Genomic DNA, 16,293 nt, shown 5'->3' with positions numbered 1-16,293 from the left:
AACCCCAAGAGACCTTACTGCCAGAGCTGGGGGTTAAGGTGGAAGCCCAGGCACCACGGAACCTGCAAAAGCAGCTCCAATGAGGGCAGCAGAGACGGGGTCTGCAAGTAAGGACAGTCCATCTGCAAACAAGCCCAGCGTTGGTGGGAAGATCCCTGGGCTCACATGGCTACCCTGGCGATGCCAGGCCAAGCTAGAGGGCCAGGATCCCCTGACGGAGAGGGCTGATGCTGGCAAGATGAACCACCTCCCAGCAAGAGCCCAGGGCAGGCTGGGCTCACCTGGAGGAGGTAGTCTGTCTTCTGTCGGGCGTAATTCATGATTTTGGTCGTGATGGTCTGACTAGAGCCCAGCGTGGTGCAGAAGTAGAGGGGCTTCTCTGGCCTGTTCGTGGTGGCTTTCAGGTGCAGGTTGTAGTGGAAAGAGCCCAAATCGCTGCTCTGGAGCACCAGGCGCCCGGTGCTCTCACCCATTTTCACGGGCTGGTACTCAATGACAAGGTCAGCCTGGGAGGAATGAAGGGAAAAGCCACTGTGTCAGGCAGAGATGGAGAAGGCAAGGTCCGGGATGGGGGAAATCGGTCCCTGGTGTGCTCACACAGTACTGGAAAGCAACCCAGCACCCTCCCTCTCTCTAACTCCCTCTCTCTGGGGCAGATCCTTGCAGCATTTGGGGGACAGTTCACTTGGGGGACCGTCCCCAACAGCTGAGAGCCCTCCAGCACTATCCCAGAAGCTTCCCACCCTAAAATGCCCCTATACTCCCCCAGGGGACAGAACAGCTCCTATTGATCCAGGCTGCAAACACCCTGCCAGCGAGCTGGGCATGCCCTGCAGCCACTCTAAACTGAAAATGCCCACACTAAATAAAGAGCATGTGTCACAAGGACCTGCTGCGTGAGGCCTGACGGGGTCATATCACAAGGGGTAGCATGGCAGACTCCACCAGCGCAGGGCGGTTCCCACTAGGGGTATTCTCACGCACTGCTTCCCCTCCAGATTATTAGCAGGTGGGAGCTGTCACCCTCAGAAAGAAGGCCCAGATGGTTTATGTAGGGCATCAACCCTTCAAGAGCACCCACTCCCAGAAAGGCTGCAGGGAGAAGAGAGCGTACCGGACGAGCTTTACGCCTACCTCCGACTGCGCAGGAACAGGGAAATACGGGGGAACGTTGACGTCAGGCACTTTGCAATCTATGGCAAACGTCACCGGGACAGGCAGAGGGTTGTCCACCTTGACGGTGGAAGATGCTCTCTGCCGAACAGCGGTGCTCATTTCAACAGTACTGATGGGTCCCGAAGCGGTGGCCTTGAAAGTCGCCATGTAGAACAAGTACTCCTCGGTCACCTCGTTGAGGAAGGTCACCTGAGTCAGAGAAAAAGGGAAGCGCTGCTCATTCTGCACATAACAATATACCAGCTGTGCTAAGGCAGCCCAAAGAGCCCCCCCAGGCTCAGCACCCTACCTCCAAGAATGGCTGTAAGCAGCCACCGGAGAAGAGTGCAAGACCGGGGAAAGCATGCGTGGTATTTCTCCTTGATACTCTCCCAATTGCCCATTGCTCCCACCCCGCCAATGTCCTGACCCACCTGTGCTTCGCAGCCCCCAGTGGGACCCTCGCAGAGACTGACATGTATGGAGAGGTGCCTGCTGTTCAGTACCCACCCAGGACACCCACAATCCTACCAGTGGGCACATGGAGGTATGAAAGCAGGCATGGAGCTTCTCAGTGAGCCAACAGCTCCTTGAAGGGCCCCCACAGCCTGATGTCCGCACTTACCATTGCATTAAAGACTCCTTCCTTGTAGGAGAGGAATGTGAGCTTGTAGTCCTTCTTGGCAGAGCCTGGCACGTCAATGTAATCCAGCCCCTGCAGCACAGAACCGCTTTCCAGGTTTTCTGGTTTGAGGATGTCCACCACCACGAGGAACCTGTGGGCGAGAAGGATGCAGTGAAAGGCAACAGGAAGGACTCCCATAGGATACCCATTGGGTGGGGGGTACAACACAGCCCCTCTCATCCTTCAGGCAGTGGGAGCCAGCTCTCATCCACCTTGGAGGAAAGCCCTCCAGGATGGGTCTGGATAGGCAGATAGCGTGATCCCAGACACCTATGGTCAGAAATGGCCAAGGAGAGCGGAAAGCTTGCAGGAAGGGAAGCTTCCAGGCAGTGGAATTGCTGCAGGGATTGCTGGTGGGATAAGACCTCCTGGGCTGGACTCACCTCTGTGGTCTGTTCAGCCAGTTGGAGACGGGGATGATCTCAGTGTAGGAAGTCCTACACGGTACCTCCCGGAAAATGGTCCCTGAACATTTTGGGGCCTCAGCAGTCCCTTGCAAGAGGTAGTGCAAGCCTGTCCCATCCGGCAATGGGAAGAAGATGGAGCCCTAGAGACACGAAATAGGATAAGTGAGCTCTCCAGCGCTCTGTCCAGACTGGTTACTGGCTTTCAAGCGCAGCGAGCCAGTCCCATGTCTTAGGCTGTCACCTGGGCAGCTTTGAGAGCTGTGACCGCTGCCCTGTGTCCTGTGCAGGAGATGGCAATGTCATACCCTCTCGGCCTGGCACAGCTACAGGACACAGAGGCAGCATGGCTGGGCAAAGCCAGGAAACACTGGCCGGACCATCCTAATGCCCCTTTACTGGCCTTACTACCCTGGGCACACCAGTCGCCAGCCCTGTGCTCGTGCGGGGACAGCTGTGGTAAGGGGGTGACAGCCCCTGCTAAGCTCGACTGCCCTGGTGCTGCGGGGATTAGCCCCAACGTTAATTGCTGAGAGAGCAGCCCGTAAACTAACACGGCAGGGTCCCACCAGCCAGGGTGGGCCATGAAAAGTTCCTATCCAGTCCTCATTTTGGGTGCCAATGGGTCACAGCCACCTGCCCTGTGGCATCTCCTCTGCCTCCAGAGCAGCCGAGAACCGCAGGACTCTTCACGCAGGGCTGTACATTAAAGAGATACTGAACACACGCAACCCTACAAGGGTACAGATCTGCTCAGCACCCTGGAGACTGAGCCCAGAAGTCTCTGGCCTCCACTCCGGCCTATATTCTGGTGTGGTGTAAAGTCAGCTGGAGCAGGACAAGGACCCCAGCAGTCCCAGCACCCTTCTGAACTGACCCCCTTGATTGTCCCTGGTCTGTCTCAGAAAATACTGCCCATGAAAACGGAGGGGCCCAGTCATGCCCCTCTGCCCAGCCTGAGCCCTGCAGGAAGGGCTTTTCTTTCCAAAGCTGCTGCATTACTGAAGGTGATGTCAGGAGACACCTCTGTGTCATTTCCCACCTGTCTGCTCACGGTGAGGGGGGGGCGCTGAGAAATGGCAGGGCAGCTTCACCCCTCTTGTTCCCTGCAGGCTGCAGAAGGATCCCAGCAGGGCAGTGCTGGCAGAAGTGGTCATGCCCGGGGCTTGGGGAGCCTGCGCAGCCCCCAGAACTGAGCAGGAGAGTGTCTCCGAGCCTCCCACCCTGGGCTGCACAGACAGGAACCAGGAGCTGCACAGAACAAATTGCATTTCCTGGACCTTTGGATAACCTGGCTTTTTAGGTTAGCTGCTAAAATACATTTAGTGGTCAGTCCGGACTTCCCACCTTACCCCTGGCCTCTAGCCACCAAGAAAGCCAGCTTCCAACACAGGATCACAGGAGAATTGCATCTTGGAGGGGACCTCTGAAGGTCATCTCATCCTACCTTCTGCCCCAAACAGGGTGAACTATGAGGGTCCTGCTATGAGGGTCAGGCCCAGCTCACATACCTGATGGTTCTTGTTCTCAGAGGTCATGGTTAGGGGTGCATAAGTGATCTTGTAAGGCTTGTTTTGTTGATTGGCTTCCAGACGGAAAAATTCAGGCCCCTTCCAGTGTTTCCCCTCAATGACAGGCTGCACGGTCCAAGCCTCGTTGCTCGGGTTGGACAGGAGGATGGTCTGGCTGTGCTTCTCGCGCACGTTGCATGTGAAAGTCAGTGTCTGCAACAGAGGAGCACAGAGGCTGCTTGGTCCTACCAAGGAGCCCCTTCCACTCTCAGAGACGCTGACTAGCTCTAGGCCAGGCTCCGGGGCACAGGGAGCAGCTTTTCCCTGTCATACACAAAATTTCCATTTTGAGATTTTGGTGTAAATCAAGTTGTTGGTTCTTAGAGAAGGGAGAGGAATGAGTCTTTTGCAGGCTGGGTGAAGGCGGCTGCCGCCTCCCAGGGAGGGGAGAAAGAACATGGGAGTCCTGGAAGGATGTTTCTTCTGTGCGAGGACAAAACCTGCAGCCACACAGGCCCTTCGTGGGCAGGCTAAAGAGCCTTCCCCAGGCTCTCTTTCAGGAGCAAGAGCCAATGCTTCCCAGCTGCAGTCTCCTGGAATGCCCACGAGGGCCAGGAGTCCTCCCAGGCTGCATCCCTGTGCTCCAGGAGCTGGATGCAGATGCCTTAGCCCACTCCTAGTGCTGGAAAGCCCTCCCCTGCCCCGACAGGGAGGAAAAGCGTGGCTGTGGGTGCAAAACTGTGGGTACAGCTGGGTGGCAATCTGTGGGGAGGGTCTCAGAAGAGCCCTGGGGGGTGTCCCCGTGGCCAAGGTGCTACAGTGCAGAGCCAGGACTGCTAACACGCTCGCTGGAGGAGCAGCATCTTTAATTGGGGAGGAAGACAATAACAGGGCTCAGACATTTTGGCAATCCTGCATGCAAGTGTCCTCCAGTCCCTGCCCTGGCAGAGATGTGGTGCACATGGTGGGATAAGGGCGGGGAGGACCCATCCTGCCTCTGCTCCGATTACCTCTTTGGTCACAGGGGTCTCCATGCAGCATCCTGCCAGTGTAAGCCGGAGTGGCTCACTGCCCTGGATGAAGCACTGCAGGCCCTGGTACTGGATAGAATGGCTCAGCTTTGAGGGGCAGAAGGTCACAACGAAGGGGACATCCATTCCTGGGGAGATGTAACCCTTCGCGGGGCTGATGGAGAAATCTGGCTTGAAGCTCTTGATGTCCCACTCAAACCTTGCCAAGGAAAGCACAAGGACAGGAAGGAAGGATTAGCAACTGGGAAGCTGCGAACGCAGTGTGCTGTTTCTAAGCCTTTTGTGGGCTTTTCCAGCAGATCTCAGGCATGATGCTGAGCCACCTGGCAACAAGGCTTCAGGTTGGGCAGGACTCAGCTGCACCCATCCCTAAACAAGCCTTTGGTTGTATCCCTTGCTAACTTCCAGGGCCTGACTGCACAGCCTTGGCTGCACAACTCTCCACTGGGATGGAAAAGCAGAGGGGAACTATGTGGGGAAGCTACAACTCCATCCAACCCCCATCCAAGCCCTCAGAGAGGACAGAGTTTTGCATTACTCGACTCCTATGTCGCCCGTGTTGTGCATGACGATGTGCCGGCATGTGTAGCTCTGCTGCACCACCGCTCCAAAGCTGAGGTGATCCTGGTCCAAGCTCACTTGGATGCCCTGGCAGGAGCCCCGCACCGTGAAGAGGGAGCGCACCAGGCCATTGCACTCCATCATCACTTCTTCGGTGAATGGCTGGATGCGGCACTTTGGGGAGAAGTTCACCTCCACTTTACAGGTATCTCCTTTGGGCTTCAGACTTAGTTCGCTGATGGTGTTCAAGAAGAGAACCTGCCCAAAGAAATGAGTGGAGACTACTTCATCTGGCAACTGAGTTGCGAATCCTCCATAGAGCCTTCCAATTCCTGTTCTGTCCCCATCAACACTGCCCCAAACTCTACTCATTCCTTGGCACGCATCCCCAGCTACCAAAGGTATTTTCCTGTGACGTGTCCATGGTGAGCTGGACTACGTCTTCCAAAGTGATTCCATGTGAGCTCCAAGAAAGCTGTGACTCTTGGTCTTTAAAGATCACTTTTCCATATCTAATATACGTGGACGCATCCTAATGTATGTGTCTAAAGCTCCCACCCATAGCTGCTTGTAGACGTCCCTGTAGGCACCCCAAAGTGCTCTCCAGTGAAGGAAGGGACCTTACCCCATCTTCTTGCAGCTCTGGTGTGGTGGACATGAGATGGAGCTTAAAAGTGAGAGGGGCAGAGCTGTTGTTTGCTATGGTGACAATCTTCTTCACCGTCTGTCCGATGGAAAGGGCTCCCAGCTTCACCACCTTCCCTTGTGGTTCCATTACATCAACCTGAGGTAGGAGGAATTAATATAAAACGAAAGGAAAGAAGGAGAAAAGGTTTTCTGCCACCCTCGTAGCAGAAAACCGGAATACGGTAGGCTGGGGAAGAGAAATGAGGAAAATGAGAGAGAAAGCCACGCTGGCTGGCTGCCACCTGGAGTTTTTAGGATTTGGATTCCATCTCACCTTCATTTCCGTGCCTCTTCCTCGGACCTCAACAGTCTGCTGGCAAAGACCATTGATTTCAAAAGGGATGAGCTCCTGGTAAGACACAGCCTCTCTGGGATAGAAAGTGATGGACACCTCCACTGTCTCTCCTGGGCGTAGGACGTATCCTCGGAAGTCCACCTCCAGGTGCACGGTGTTGGTGAACAAGCAGTTCAAACTGGCAGAAAGCACAGCAAAGAGAAGCAGAGGTGTCATAAGGCTGTGTGTGGTCAGGTGACAACATCAGGGCTGCTGAGGGCCTTCCTTTCTCCTCCCCCCGCATCCTCAGGATTTCAACCCACAAGGGTCGTGAGGACACGGAACAGACATGTTCTAAGCAAGGCCCAAAGGAGCGTGCGGAGAAGGCCTACCTCACATCCTTGTCTGCCTTGTTTGTGATGGCGAGGGTCTGACGGGCAGGTGGCATCCCAGCGTGGTAGATGAAGCAGGCTCCAAAGTTGAGCCTGGTGGTGGAGAAGTGGAGAGTGGGCACTACCACGGTGGCCAGGAATGCGCAAGTAAACGTGGGACCCTTGCTGATCTGGCGAGGAGAAAGACAGCATGAGCCAGCTGAAGAGATGGAAACTACAACTGCAAACACCAGAGGAGGCTGAGGAAGAGGACGGGCGACGGCTGACTGCAGCGATGATAAGAAAAAGCAGGTGTCAAAGGACCCCAGAATGGAAACAGAAGGTGGAAGGCTTGGGCTGAGAGGGAAAGAGTTTTTGGAGAGTTATGGCCCTGCTTTCTGCTATCGTGTGCTGGCAGGACCTTTCTGGGCTGTGGGACCCGAATCAGCAGGGGTCTGGCAAGGAGAAACAGCTCCATCTCCATGCACACCTAGGACCCCGCCAAATTAGGGGCAGAGAGGGCCTGGGGGATATGTCCTGCTACGAAAGCGCTTCCCAAACTGGTCCTGCATAAACGCTCATTAAAATATTTCATTCAGAAACTGTCAGACTCTTTAGGGATGGAGCTCAGCCCTCGCTCCGGGCTCCTGCTGCCAAGCTGCTGTGCAGGGAAGGCGAAGGTCCCATATTAAACGCTGGCGCCTCACCTGCAGCGTCAGCTCTACGTCCTTTAAAGAGCACATCTTCTGTGGGTGAAAAGCCAGCTGGGTCTCTGCTTTCCCCTCCGCCTCCACGGTGCCTGTCCGAGGGGTGATGGTAAGGAGCTGCTTACGGGCTGCGGGGCCGCTCAGTTCCCAGGAGAAGGTGAAGCTGAACTTGCTGTTATTGTGGATGCTGAAGACGCACTTGATGTTCTCGTTTAGCTGTACCTGTGGGGAGAAGGTGGTGAGGACTAGGGCTTGAAGGACATGCAAAGGGCTGGCTGGCCCAGCAAGTGCTCCTTCATCTTTCATATTCATAGAGTGACAGAAGGGTGACTGGGTTGGAAGGGACCTCAAAGATCATCCAGTGCCACCCCCTGCCCTGGGCAGGGACACCTTCCACCAGGTTGCTCCAAGCCCCGTCCAGCCTGGCCTTGAACCCCTCCAGGGAGGGGGCAGCCACAGCTTCTCTGGGCAACCTGGACCAGGGGCTCACCACCCTCACTGCAAACAATTTCTTCCTCAGATCTCACCTAAATCTCCTCTCTTCCAGTTTGAAGCCATCACCCCTTGTCCTGTCACTACATGCCCTTGTAAACCATCCCTCCCCAGCTTTCTTGTAGGCCCCTTTAGGGACTGGAAGGGGCTGGAAGGTCTCCCCGGAGCCTTCTCTTCTCCAGGCTGAACGTCCCCAACTCTCTCAGCCTGTCCTCACAGCAGAGGAGCTCCAGCCCTCCTAGCATCTCCAGGGCCTCCTCTGGACTTGCTCCAACAGGTCTATTTCCTTCAAGCTATTCAGCTAATGACCTGTCTGCAAGATCAATCTCCCTACCTCTTGAGACCCACAAACAAAGCAAAGCATCCTCTCTTGTTCAAATGTATCTGCAAAGCTCCTGGTTAAGGCCCAATCTCACAGGGCTTTGTGGGGCAAATGGTTCAGGGTACCAAGTGCTGCTCACCTCCTTGAAATCAATGATGTTGATCTGTTGTGCACTGAGCTCAGTGACACAGCCATCGCCATCCTCGCACCTGACAGACACGTTCATGCTATAGCCAGTGGCCTTGATGTTCAAGGAGAGGGGCTGGGTCTTCCTCTTGACATCGCACTTGAGGTTGAAGATCACTTCTCCTTCGAGTGTTGGTGTGAGGAAGACTGTAATGGGAATCCTGGGGAGGGAAGATCCTTTTTGCACCGCTCACTGTCTCTTAGCTTTCTTGGCCCCACAATGCCTGCTCTACAGGACACCACCCGTGCAATAGCTGTGGTGAGACCCCAGGCCTGGGAGAAACCAGGAGCAGCACTCTGCCCTTCCAGGGCCTTCCGCTGTGGAGCAAGCCCCGGTGAGCAGTGTTTAAGGTACGATGATCCCTTGGAATGAAATGGCAGAGGATACAAGAAGCAGCAGCAAACCCTGAGCTATTGCTGACCTTAGTGCCCTGCCCCATCTGCTACAGGGAAGCGTTGGGTTGAGACCCCACTTCTGTCCCAAACACAGAGGAGGACGCTCCCAGGGACTCTCAATCACGCCGATCTCTATGGCAGGGGTAACATCTTCTTGGCAAAGAGGCATTGTCCAGCTCCCGTGACAGCAGTACAGCGTGGGTGCCACCAAACCCCCTCTCTGTAATTTTTGTGGGCATACAATCAAACACAACCAAGCTACAGAGACTGAAGGAATCGCCACTTCTCCTGTGAGCCACAGGGACTGATACGAGACGCTCTCTTGTCTTGCACCCTGCGACAAGCCAAAATTCAACATCTTTTAAGCCACAGCAAAGCTGCCTGGAGCTAACGCGTTCTCCTTACACCCAAGGCAAGCTACGGGTGGGCACAGGGCCACCCACAGTGGATCAGCACATGAGCTAGTGACCTGTTAAACTGCTTGAACTCCTGACCGTGTCTGATGGCAAGCCATGGCTGCAGTTTACAAGAAAAGAGCATCCCTTTTCCAACAGGTGACCCTGCAAAACACAGCTGGATGTGTGAGCCTTGGCGCTCTCACCCCGTGATGGGCTTAAATGCTGCTTGTGTGCTTTGCTGCTCTTGGTGGCTTTGCACAGACCGCGCGCGGTGGGCTCTGTCACTAAAGGAACACAGGGAAGAGAGGAGACCTTGCATACTTAAGGCTGCTGGCTCAGGGGATCCTGGCTCAGGGTTAAAACCCCCAAACATGCTTTTGTCATTAAAACGAGAAGATCCACGGCCTGGATTTCTCCAGGAAGGGGGCTTAGAAGATGAGGGTAATCTGGACACAGCTACTTTATAGAGGAACCTGCAGTTTTGTGGTGTCCCCGTTGGGATGGAACGAAACAAGGCAGATGTATGCTATTGCTGAGAGTCACCTGGTGACTGCGGAGGGGAGAAAGCCTCAAAACCCAAAAAGACGGTGCAATGTTTGGCACGCGGGAGAGGGAATCTGGCCTGTGAGCCCTGTTACCTTGAAAGAGGAGCGATGGAGCCTTTCAGGGGCTCTATTTTCATGGAGGCGTTGCACGCCTCCGAGAAGAGAGAGCTTTCTCTGAAAGCAAAGCTGAAGGCTTCCTTCTCACCGTTGATTATATAGATAGTCTGGTGTACCTCGTGCCCTGGGGAGAGGACAAAGCAGCTGCTGAAAACCTTTTTGTTCCTCTGGCCACCAGGCCACCACCATCCAACTGCGTTCCCGCCTGCTGGCTGAGCCCTGCAGGCAATTTGCAGCCAGGAGCTTTGCCTGCAGGCTTGGCACGCTCAGGATGCCAACATGGAAACGTATTTCTGACCCCCTGGGCTCCTCCTGCATCAACCCCCAAATCACCTCCTGGAAGCAGCCCCAACTCTATGCCGTGCCTTCCTCCCTTCCCCTTCTTCTCCCTCCTACACTTGGGTGCCAGGAGCCGGCTGCTCTGCTCACAAGAGCCCATTTCCATTTCCAGGTTCCTCGCGGGAGCCTGCTGGGCCCCTGGAGAAGGGTAGACTTCTGAGCGTGTCAGGTATAACCACGGTGCTCACCGATTAACAGCAAGTGGAAGTTCAGGTGGGACCTGTCCAGAGTCACCAGTGGGTCGGTGGTGTTGCCCACCAACAGGAACGGGACTGAAATGCTCTGCTCAGGCACTGTAAAGACCCAGAATGATTCTGTGATGTCCAGGTGCCGGGGGATGAATTCAAACCGCATCTGGGGGACAAAGAGGCAAATGAAGGAAAGCTGCTGCCCTTGGGAGGGTAAGGGGAGGAGGGGTACAGTCTACACCACCAAGAAACCCCAGAAACCTCCACCTTATGCTGCTGTGAGCTCAGAGGTAGGCTGCTGAGCCACCTACAGCCCAAAAGCATGGCAGATGTGGGGTACAGGGTGAGAAGAGGTTCATCTGCCAGTTCATTTCACTGCGATCAAAGGTTTCTTCGTGGGTCTTGGCAAGCCCACAGCGAGATGGGACGCCCAGTAAGTGCAGACATAGGCAGCGTTAAACTGGCACTTGTTTGTACTGGGTCTACTGTCTTAATTTTCTGCACCCACCTCTGCTTTCTTCTGTGGCCGGATCTGTCCTCTCTCTGTGAGGCAGAAGAAAGCCACCTGCTCTGGTGGGGCTCCAGGGTCTTGGCAAGTCCACTGGAAGGAATACGCAGAATCGGTTGGGTTCATAACCATGAAGGTCCTGGGGACACAAAGCAAAAAAGGACTACTAAGGTGGTGTTGGGATGTTAATGACTCTGTCCTGCAGCCGCCATCAGGCGCTGCCAGTCCTGGACACCATCTGGATGGGAGTTATTTGGTACAGGAGAACAACACTGGGAGCAAAAACATTTCACCTTCTTTCTAGGGGCCCTCTTTGTCTCTCAGGTGGCTAAAAATTAATGGCCATCAACAAAGAAATTAGCAAAGAAATTCGCCAAACTTGCACGTTAAAATGGTAAGATCAAGTGAAAATGGTAAAATCAAGTCCAGGAAGGTTCCTTTGGAAGATGGCACTCTCTATTGTGGTTGCAGCCCTCACCGACCATGTCTCATTAGTATCTCAAAGGAGGGAGAATGCCCCAGGATGCTCTTCAAAGGGACAAAGCACGGGCTGGGGATACGTGGTCCTCCCAGTCTGACCCATACCTTATTGAAGAAAGGGACGAAGAGAACAGAAAACTGGCCAGTTGGTCTTCAGTGACCACCTTGTTCCAGCCCCGAAACAGACTGGCGGCCATGTGTCAGCAGACTACAGATGAGGTACAGATGTGCCACGGGGCTTGGAAGAGTAGCTGGAGAGGTCTCTGGTTAAGCGGGGGGTGACTAGGAGACCATCAAGAGGAGAAGCCATGCCCACACCGACCTGCTGTTCCTGCTGCACACTCCAACTGCCGCAAACTCCATCACTCTTGTGTTGAGATCGAACGTTGCCCCCTTTGGTCCCCGCAGCTCTGGGTTGCGCCTCTTTGCGGTGATGTAGTCGGAGTCTTCCAGTTCAAAGTGGCAGTCTGGCATCAGGCTTCTCCCCTTCACAGCCACCTCTGGGCCCTTCTGATTTGGCTTCAGGTTAGGAATACTAGGAAGAAAGGGACTGGTATTAGCCGGACTAACATTTCCAGCCAGCCAACTGCTTGTTTATCTCCTTGTACAGTGTTGATGCCTCTCTCTGTGCAAGCGTTGAGCAGCAAATCACACAGAACTGCACTCCCCGCCACGGAGGCAGCAGAGGTGAAACGGCAGGAACATGAACAGTTACGTGTCCAGAGACCAACCACAGCATGCAGGTTTCTATGTAGATAAGGAGGCCATGCTTATCTGATAAGGAAGCACAGCTAGGGACTGGTTGGTCCCTTGACAGCCTGTCTAGATCTCTCCTTCCAGATTTTGCAACCCTCTAGGAGCTTAATAGGTCACACAATGTCTTTTCCCAGTGTCTCCACACCTGCTTCTACCAAGGCTAGATGATCACCTTTCTTCACTCCTGTACGTTGGTTGTTTCTGCTGCGTCTCCAGGGCTGGCTGTCCCCAGGTCCGCACTCCCACCCACCCCAACCAGAGGCGATACCAGGACCATCCATCAGCGGCATGAGTTGAAAAGGCCTGGGCGTTTCCTACCTGCAGAGCATCCGGCTCTCAAAGTCCCCCACGCAGACCGGAGAGAACTTCATCTGGAAGAGCTGCCTCTGGCCGGCAGGGATGGTGCCACTGGAGGGCTCGACAGAGAACATCGAGGTGGCACTGATGGTCTTCAGAGACGAGCTCCGGGAGGAAGAGGCCTGCTCCCGAGCACGGCTCGGCTGGCGCAAACAATGGCTAGGCTGGGGGTTCGCAGAGGCACCAGAGGCGGAGGAGAGGAAACACCCTGCGGTAAGGAAGAGGTTAGAGCAGGACGTCTTCCAAGGAGAAGATTCCCAGCACCTCTGCCTCCTGCTGAAGGTGGACAGAAGGGAGCTGGGATGCGCTTGGCCGAGTGCTTTCAGCAGGAAGGCCCCCAAGGGAAGAACAGGGAGAGCGGGCAGTTTGCTCGTGGTTCTCTGTTACCGCTTGCTAAATCGTAATCCCAGAAAGTCGTAGGGACGGGTGTGAGAGTGAGAACAGACAGGAGGGAGAACAGGGTGGGGGGCAGCAAGTACAGTGAAAAGGCCCAGCGGAGACCCACAGAACCGCTTGAATCAGAACATGCCACCGGACACCTGCTAAAGGTGCTGGGATGACAGACAGGAAGGCTACACTTTAGCAAATTAAATGGGCCCAGGACTGAAGCCAGACGCTTCACTCCATGCTGTTAAACTCTCTCCATCTCCAGGACTGGGGATCTAGATGCAAACTTCTCCCGCAAAACGGTTTCTGGGCAGTGTCGGTTCCCAAACCATGTGCGGGAACTAACAGTAGAGATGACTGCTACGCCATCTGGGAAGTTTTCTGGCCGTGTTTCACGTCCCGGCCCAGCCAGCCTCAGTGCCTGGCATCAAGGACAGCGTTAAGTCCTGCTCCCGTTGCCTGCAGAACTGAATTTGGCTGGTTGCGCGTGGTGGAGAGAAGGCTTTGGGGAACAGCACCACTCTGTCCTTCACACCCTTTCCTTCCTTCCTCTTTATCAGGCTTTTGTAAGGACCAGACAGCCCAGCGTCAGCGTGCCCTGTGCTGGGGAAGAGCTGACACCAGGACCCACAGGGGAGGGAGAGAACCACATCCAGAGCGTCAGGGACCAGGCTGGGCTCTCCCATCCTGACCACGAGACAAGCTGCCTGTGCTAGGAAAGGCAAGAGGTGGCAGCCGAGACCTCCTGGACATGCAGCCCTGTTTCCCCGCAGAACCCTGCTGCTCCCAAGACGACCATGTGCTTGGACACAACCGCATTTCTGCAGGTTAAGGAGTCACGGCCGCGCCGCCAAGCTCTGATAGCTGCTGTGAGCAGGGCCTCCGCCCGCAGCAGACACTCCGGTGCCCAAATTAGGGGGTTAATTTTAGCCACTGACTTCGCATTTGCCATGGACTGGGGAGTTACACATAGACGGCGACTGCAGGTCAGCTAACTTGCCGTTACGCCATCAATTTTCCCAGTCTCAGGGACTTCCCCAAAGAGCTGCCCTGATGTCCCCCTTTCCCAGTCCTGACCCAGCAGCGTGGCTCTGCCCCGAGCCAGGCTCAGCTCCTGTGCAGAGCACGAGTGTCAGAGCAAGCACAGGAGGGTCTGGAAGGCAGGGCCAGGGCCAGGAGAAAGTCTCCAAGCTGCAGAGATGACGATGAAAGTGGATGAATGGACAGGGATGAAAAAGCAATTCATGTTTTGGGGTGAAGTGGCATGGTCTTCTCCCCAAGCCCCCGGCTACCAACTGGAACACCCCCAGCTGCCACAGAGCTAGTGCCTTACCATCCAGACTGGGCGGGAGCAGTTCCCCAGTATGGCTCACTTCCCTTTCATCCTCCATAGCCGCCATCCAGGTGTATTCCAGGGCCACATTCCCTGTATTGGACAGCAGGAAACTGAAAAGCAAGAAAAAGGAATAAAAAGTCCAATAAATCCAAAGCAAGTAGAGAAGTAACACTGTACAGTGGGCTCCTGGCACCCCTTTCTTTGTGCTGAGCAGCATCTTCTTCCCCAGGCAAGTCCACCATGGCTCGACTGCTGTCCCAAGACCGAGCATTTCAAAGTCTGGAAGTTAAAGAGGAAAGGGCAGCCATGGTGCCCAGGAGATTTAATCCAAGGACCTTATATTCAGGCCTTTATGTCTTGGTTTGACATTATTTTGACTGCAAACTCGCCCTTGAGCAGATGAGGACAGGCAACAACGCTAGGAGAGCAAAACCATGGTTGTTCTCAGCAGAAGGACACAGTAGAATCCAACCTCTCCTGGCACGTCTTGGCAGGATGGCAGCCACCATCTCCTGCTTGGCTTTGCGCACAGATATACGGGCTCCAGCACCCTGCCAGGACTTGGAAAGGGTGAAACAATAAATGGTTTGGTTAAAGGGATGAACAGCAGGTGGGACTGTAGGTAAAACCCTAGAAGGGACTTGAGTCCACATGTGGGAGATCTCCAGGCCCTGGGATGTGCCAGGTTATGCGTGGAAGCTGAAACCTCAGACTCAGCAGCGCCGCCCTCCAAAGCTGATCATCCTGTTAGAAATTAGAAGAGGTTTATTAAGCGGCCGAGCAATGAGCATTTGAGTGTAACCTCTGCTGGCACAGCACCATGAGTAGAAGGAAAAGAGCACAGCAGTGGCTCCGGAGAAGCAGACGCTGGGTCAGGTCCCACTCGCAGGTCCCTGCCTGGCCTCCAGCACTCACCTGAATATCCTCGTCTGGAAGAGCAGGGTCTCCTTGAACTGAATGGCGTCCACATCCAGCTTGAACTCGGCATAGTCAACCACAGCGCTGAGGCGAAGCTCCACCTCGCGGCTGCTCTTCTCCAGGACGGCGTGAGCTGGTTCGGGGTCTGTCTCGATCACCTCCAAACAGGAGAGGGAAGAACCACTGAGCAGAAAGCCAGACTGAGCAGGGAGCCTTTGGGCCTCCAAAATCAGCCATGTTATAGGGGCTGGGAAGGACCATTCCCATTTATTTCCCAGGAAAGATGACAAAATTTGTCCTTTCTGCTATAGTATTTGTTTCTACCTACTGATCGCCACCATGACTGTGAATACACCCATGAGGACTATGACTAGGTATCAGTCCCTGTGTTTCAACCCTGTAGAGTATCCAACCTTTTTCCTAGCCCCCTATAAATCCAGCGGCCTCTAAATTAGGATTAAGTTCCCCTGCTGGAGCTCTGCGGATGGAGAACCCCAAGAACGAACAAACAAACCAACCAACCTAGAAAGGACCTTTTCCTTCTTGTCTTAGGAGAAAGTGCTTTCCAGATGTTACATGTGGGGCCATAGCCACACTGGCGGGGGCTGGGGATGGGCATTTTGGGATGGGAATGAACTCACTAGGGAAGTCTCTGACTGCTGATGCTCTGATGGGGAAGAAGTTTTGTTTACAGGTCTTACAGTGGTTCAGAAACTAGGGAAGAACCATCACCCAAGATAAGTGTTTGGCGATAATGATAGTAAAAGTAAGAGTTTCTGGAGATGATGCTTCTCCAGCCTCCTGCATGACTGCCGTACGGTGCCTGGGCTACCCCATAACGAGATATCCCACACGATATAGAAACCACAACCAAAATCTCTGGTATCAGTGTAGACAGAGCTCACCCACAACATGCTGGTGGGCTCGCTGGTGTACAGAAAAGAGTGCTAGTGTTGCTCTCCACTTCAAAACAAGAGACCGATTTAACCCCTGGATTTAACCCCTTGTTGCTGAAAAGACACTGTGTCAGATGAAGATATTTTAATGCCATGAAATGTGTTATCATAAATTGTGACCCCCCCTTTCAACACAGGCTGCAACACTTCAGCTTTTGGCAGAGACTGATGATTCGCATGTGGCTCAATGGTTCTTGTCAAACTAAATACCTCTTTGTCAAAAAGG

General features: G+C 54.4%; 1 protein-coding gene across 1 annotated transcript in view; it reads right to left on the bottom strand.

The window, feature by feature from the left end:
• The window catches only part of HYDIN (HYDIN axonemal central pair apparatus protein), a 165,451-nt gene that overhangs the window by 664 nt on the left and 148,494 nt on the right, over positions 1-16,293 (bottom strand). Inside the window, exons 64-82 of the mRNA XM_063334137.1 lie at positions 15,109-15,269; positions 14,191-14,303; positions 12,432-12,678; positions 11,680-11,892; positions 10,878-11,016; positions 10,370-10,535; positions 9,819-9,966; positions 8,340-8,547; positions 7,387-7,608; positions 6,701-6,870; positions 6,309-6,507; positions 5,973-6,131; positions 5,325-5,605; positions 4,766-4,985; positions 3,756-3,968; positions 2,224-2,387; positions 1,781-1,931; positions 1,135-1,365; positions 282-506 (exon numbers count right to left, since the gene is read on the bottom strand). Coding sequence (XP_063190207.1) covers positions 282-506; positions 1,135-1,365; positions 1,781-1,931; positions 2,224-2,387; positions 3,756-3,968; positions 4,766-4,985; positions 5,325-5,605; positions 5,973-6,131; positions 6,309-6,507; positions 6,701-6,870; positions 7,387-7,608; positions 8,340-8,547; positions 9,819-9,966; positions 10,370-10,535; positions 10,878-11,016; positions 11,680-11,892; positions 12,432-12,678; positions 14,191-14,303; positions 15,109-15,269 — 3,630 coding nt within the window. The remainder of the gene's footprint in view (positions 1-281; positions 507-1,134; positions 1,366-1,780; positions 1,932-2,223; positions 2,388-3,755; positions 3,969-4,765; positions 4,986-5,324; positions 5,606-5,972; positions 6,132-6,308; positions 6,508-6,700; positions 6,871-7,386; positions 7,609-8,339; positions 8,548-9,818; positions 9,967-10,369; positions 10,536-10,877; positions 11,017-11,679; positions 11,893-12,431; positions 12,679-14,190; positions 14,304-15,108; positions 15,270-16,293) is intronic.

This window comes from Chroicocephalus ridibundus, chromosome 4, assembly GCF_963924245.1.
Source record: "Chroicocephalus ridibundus chromosome 4, bChrRid1.1, whole genome shotgun sequence".
Taxonomy (NCBI): domain Eukaryota; kingdom Metazoa; phylum Chordata; class Aves; order Charadriiformes; family Laridae; genus Chroicocephalus; species Chroicocephalus ridibundus.
Note: the sequence above shows the minus strand (reverse complement) of the source record. Positions and strands in the feature narration are given on the sequence as shown.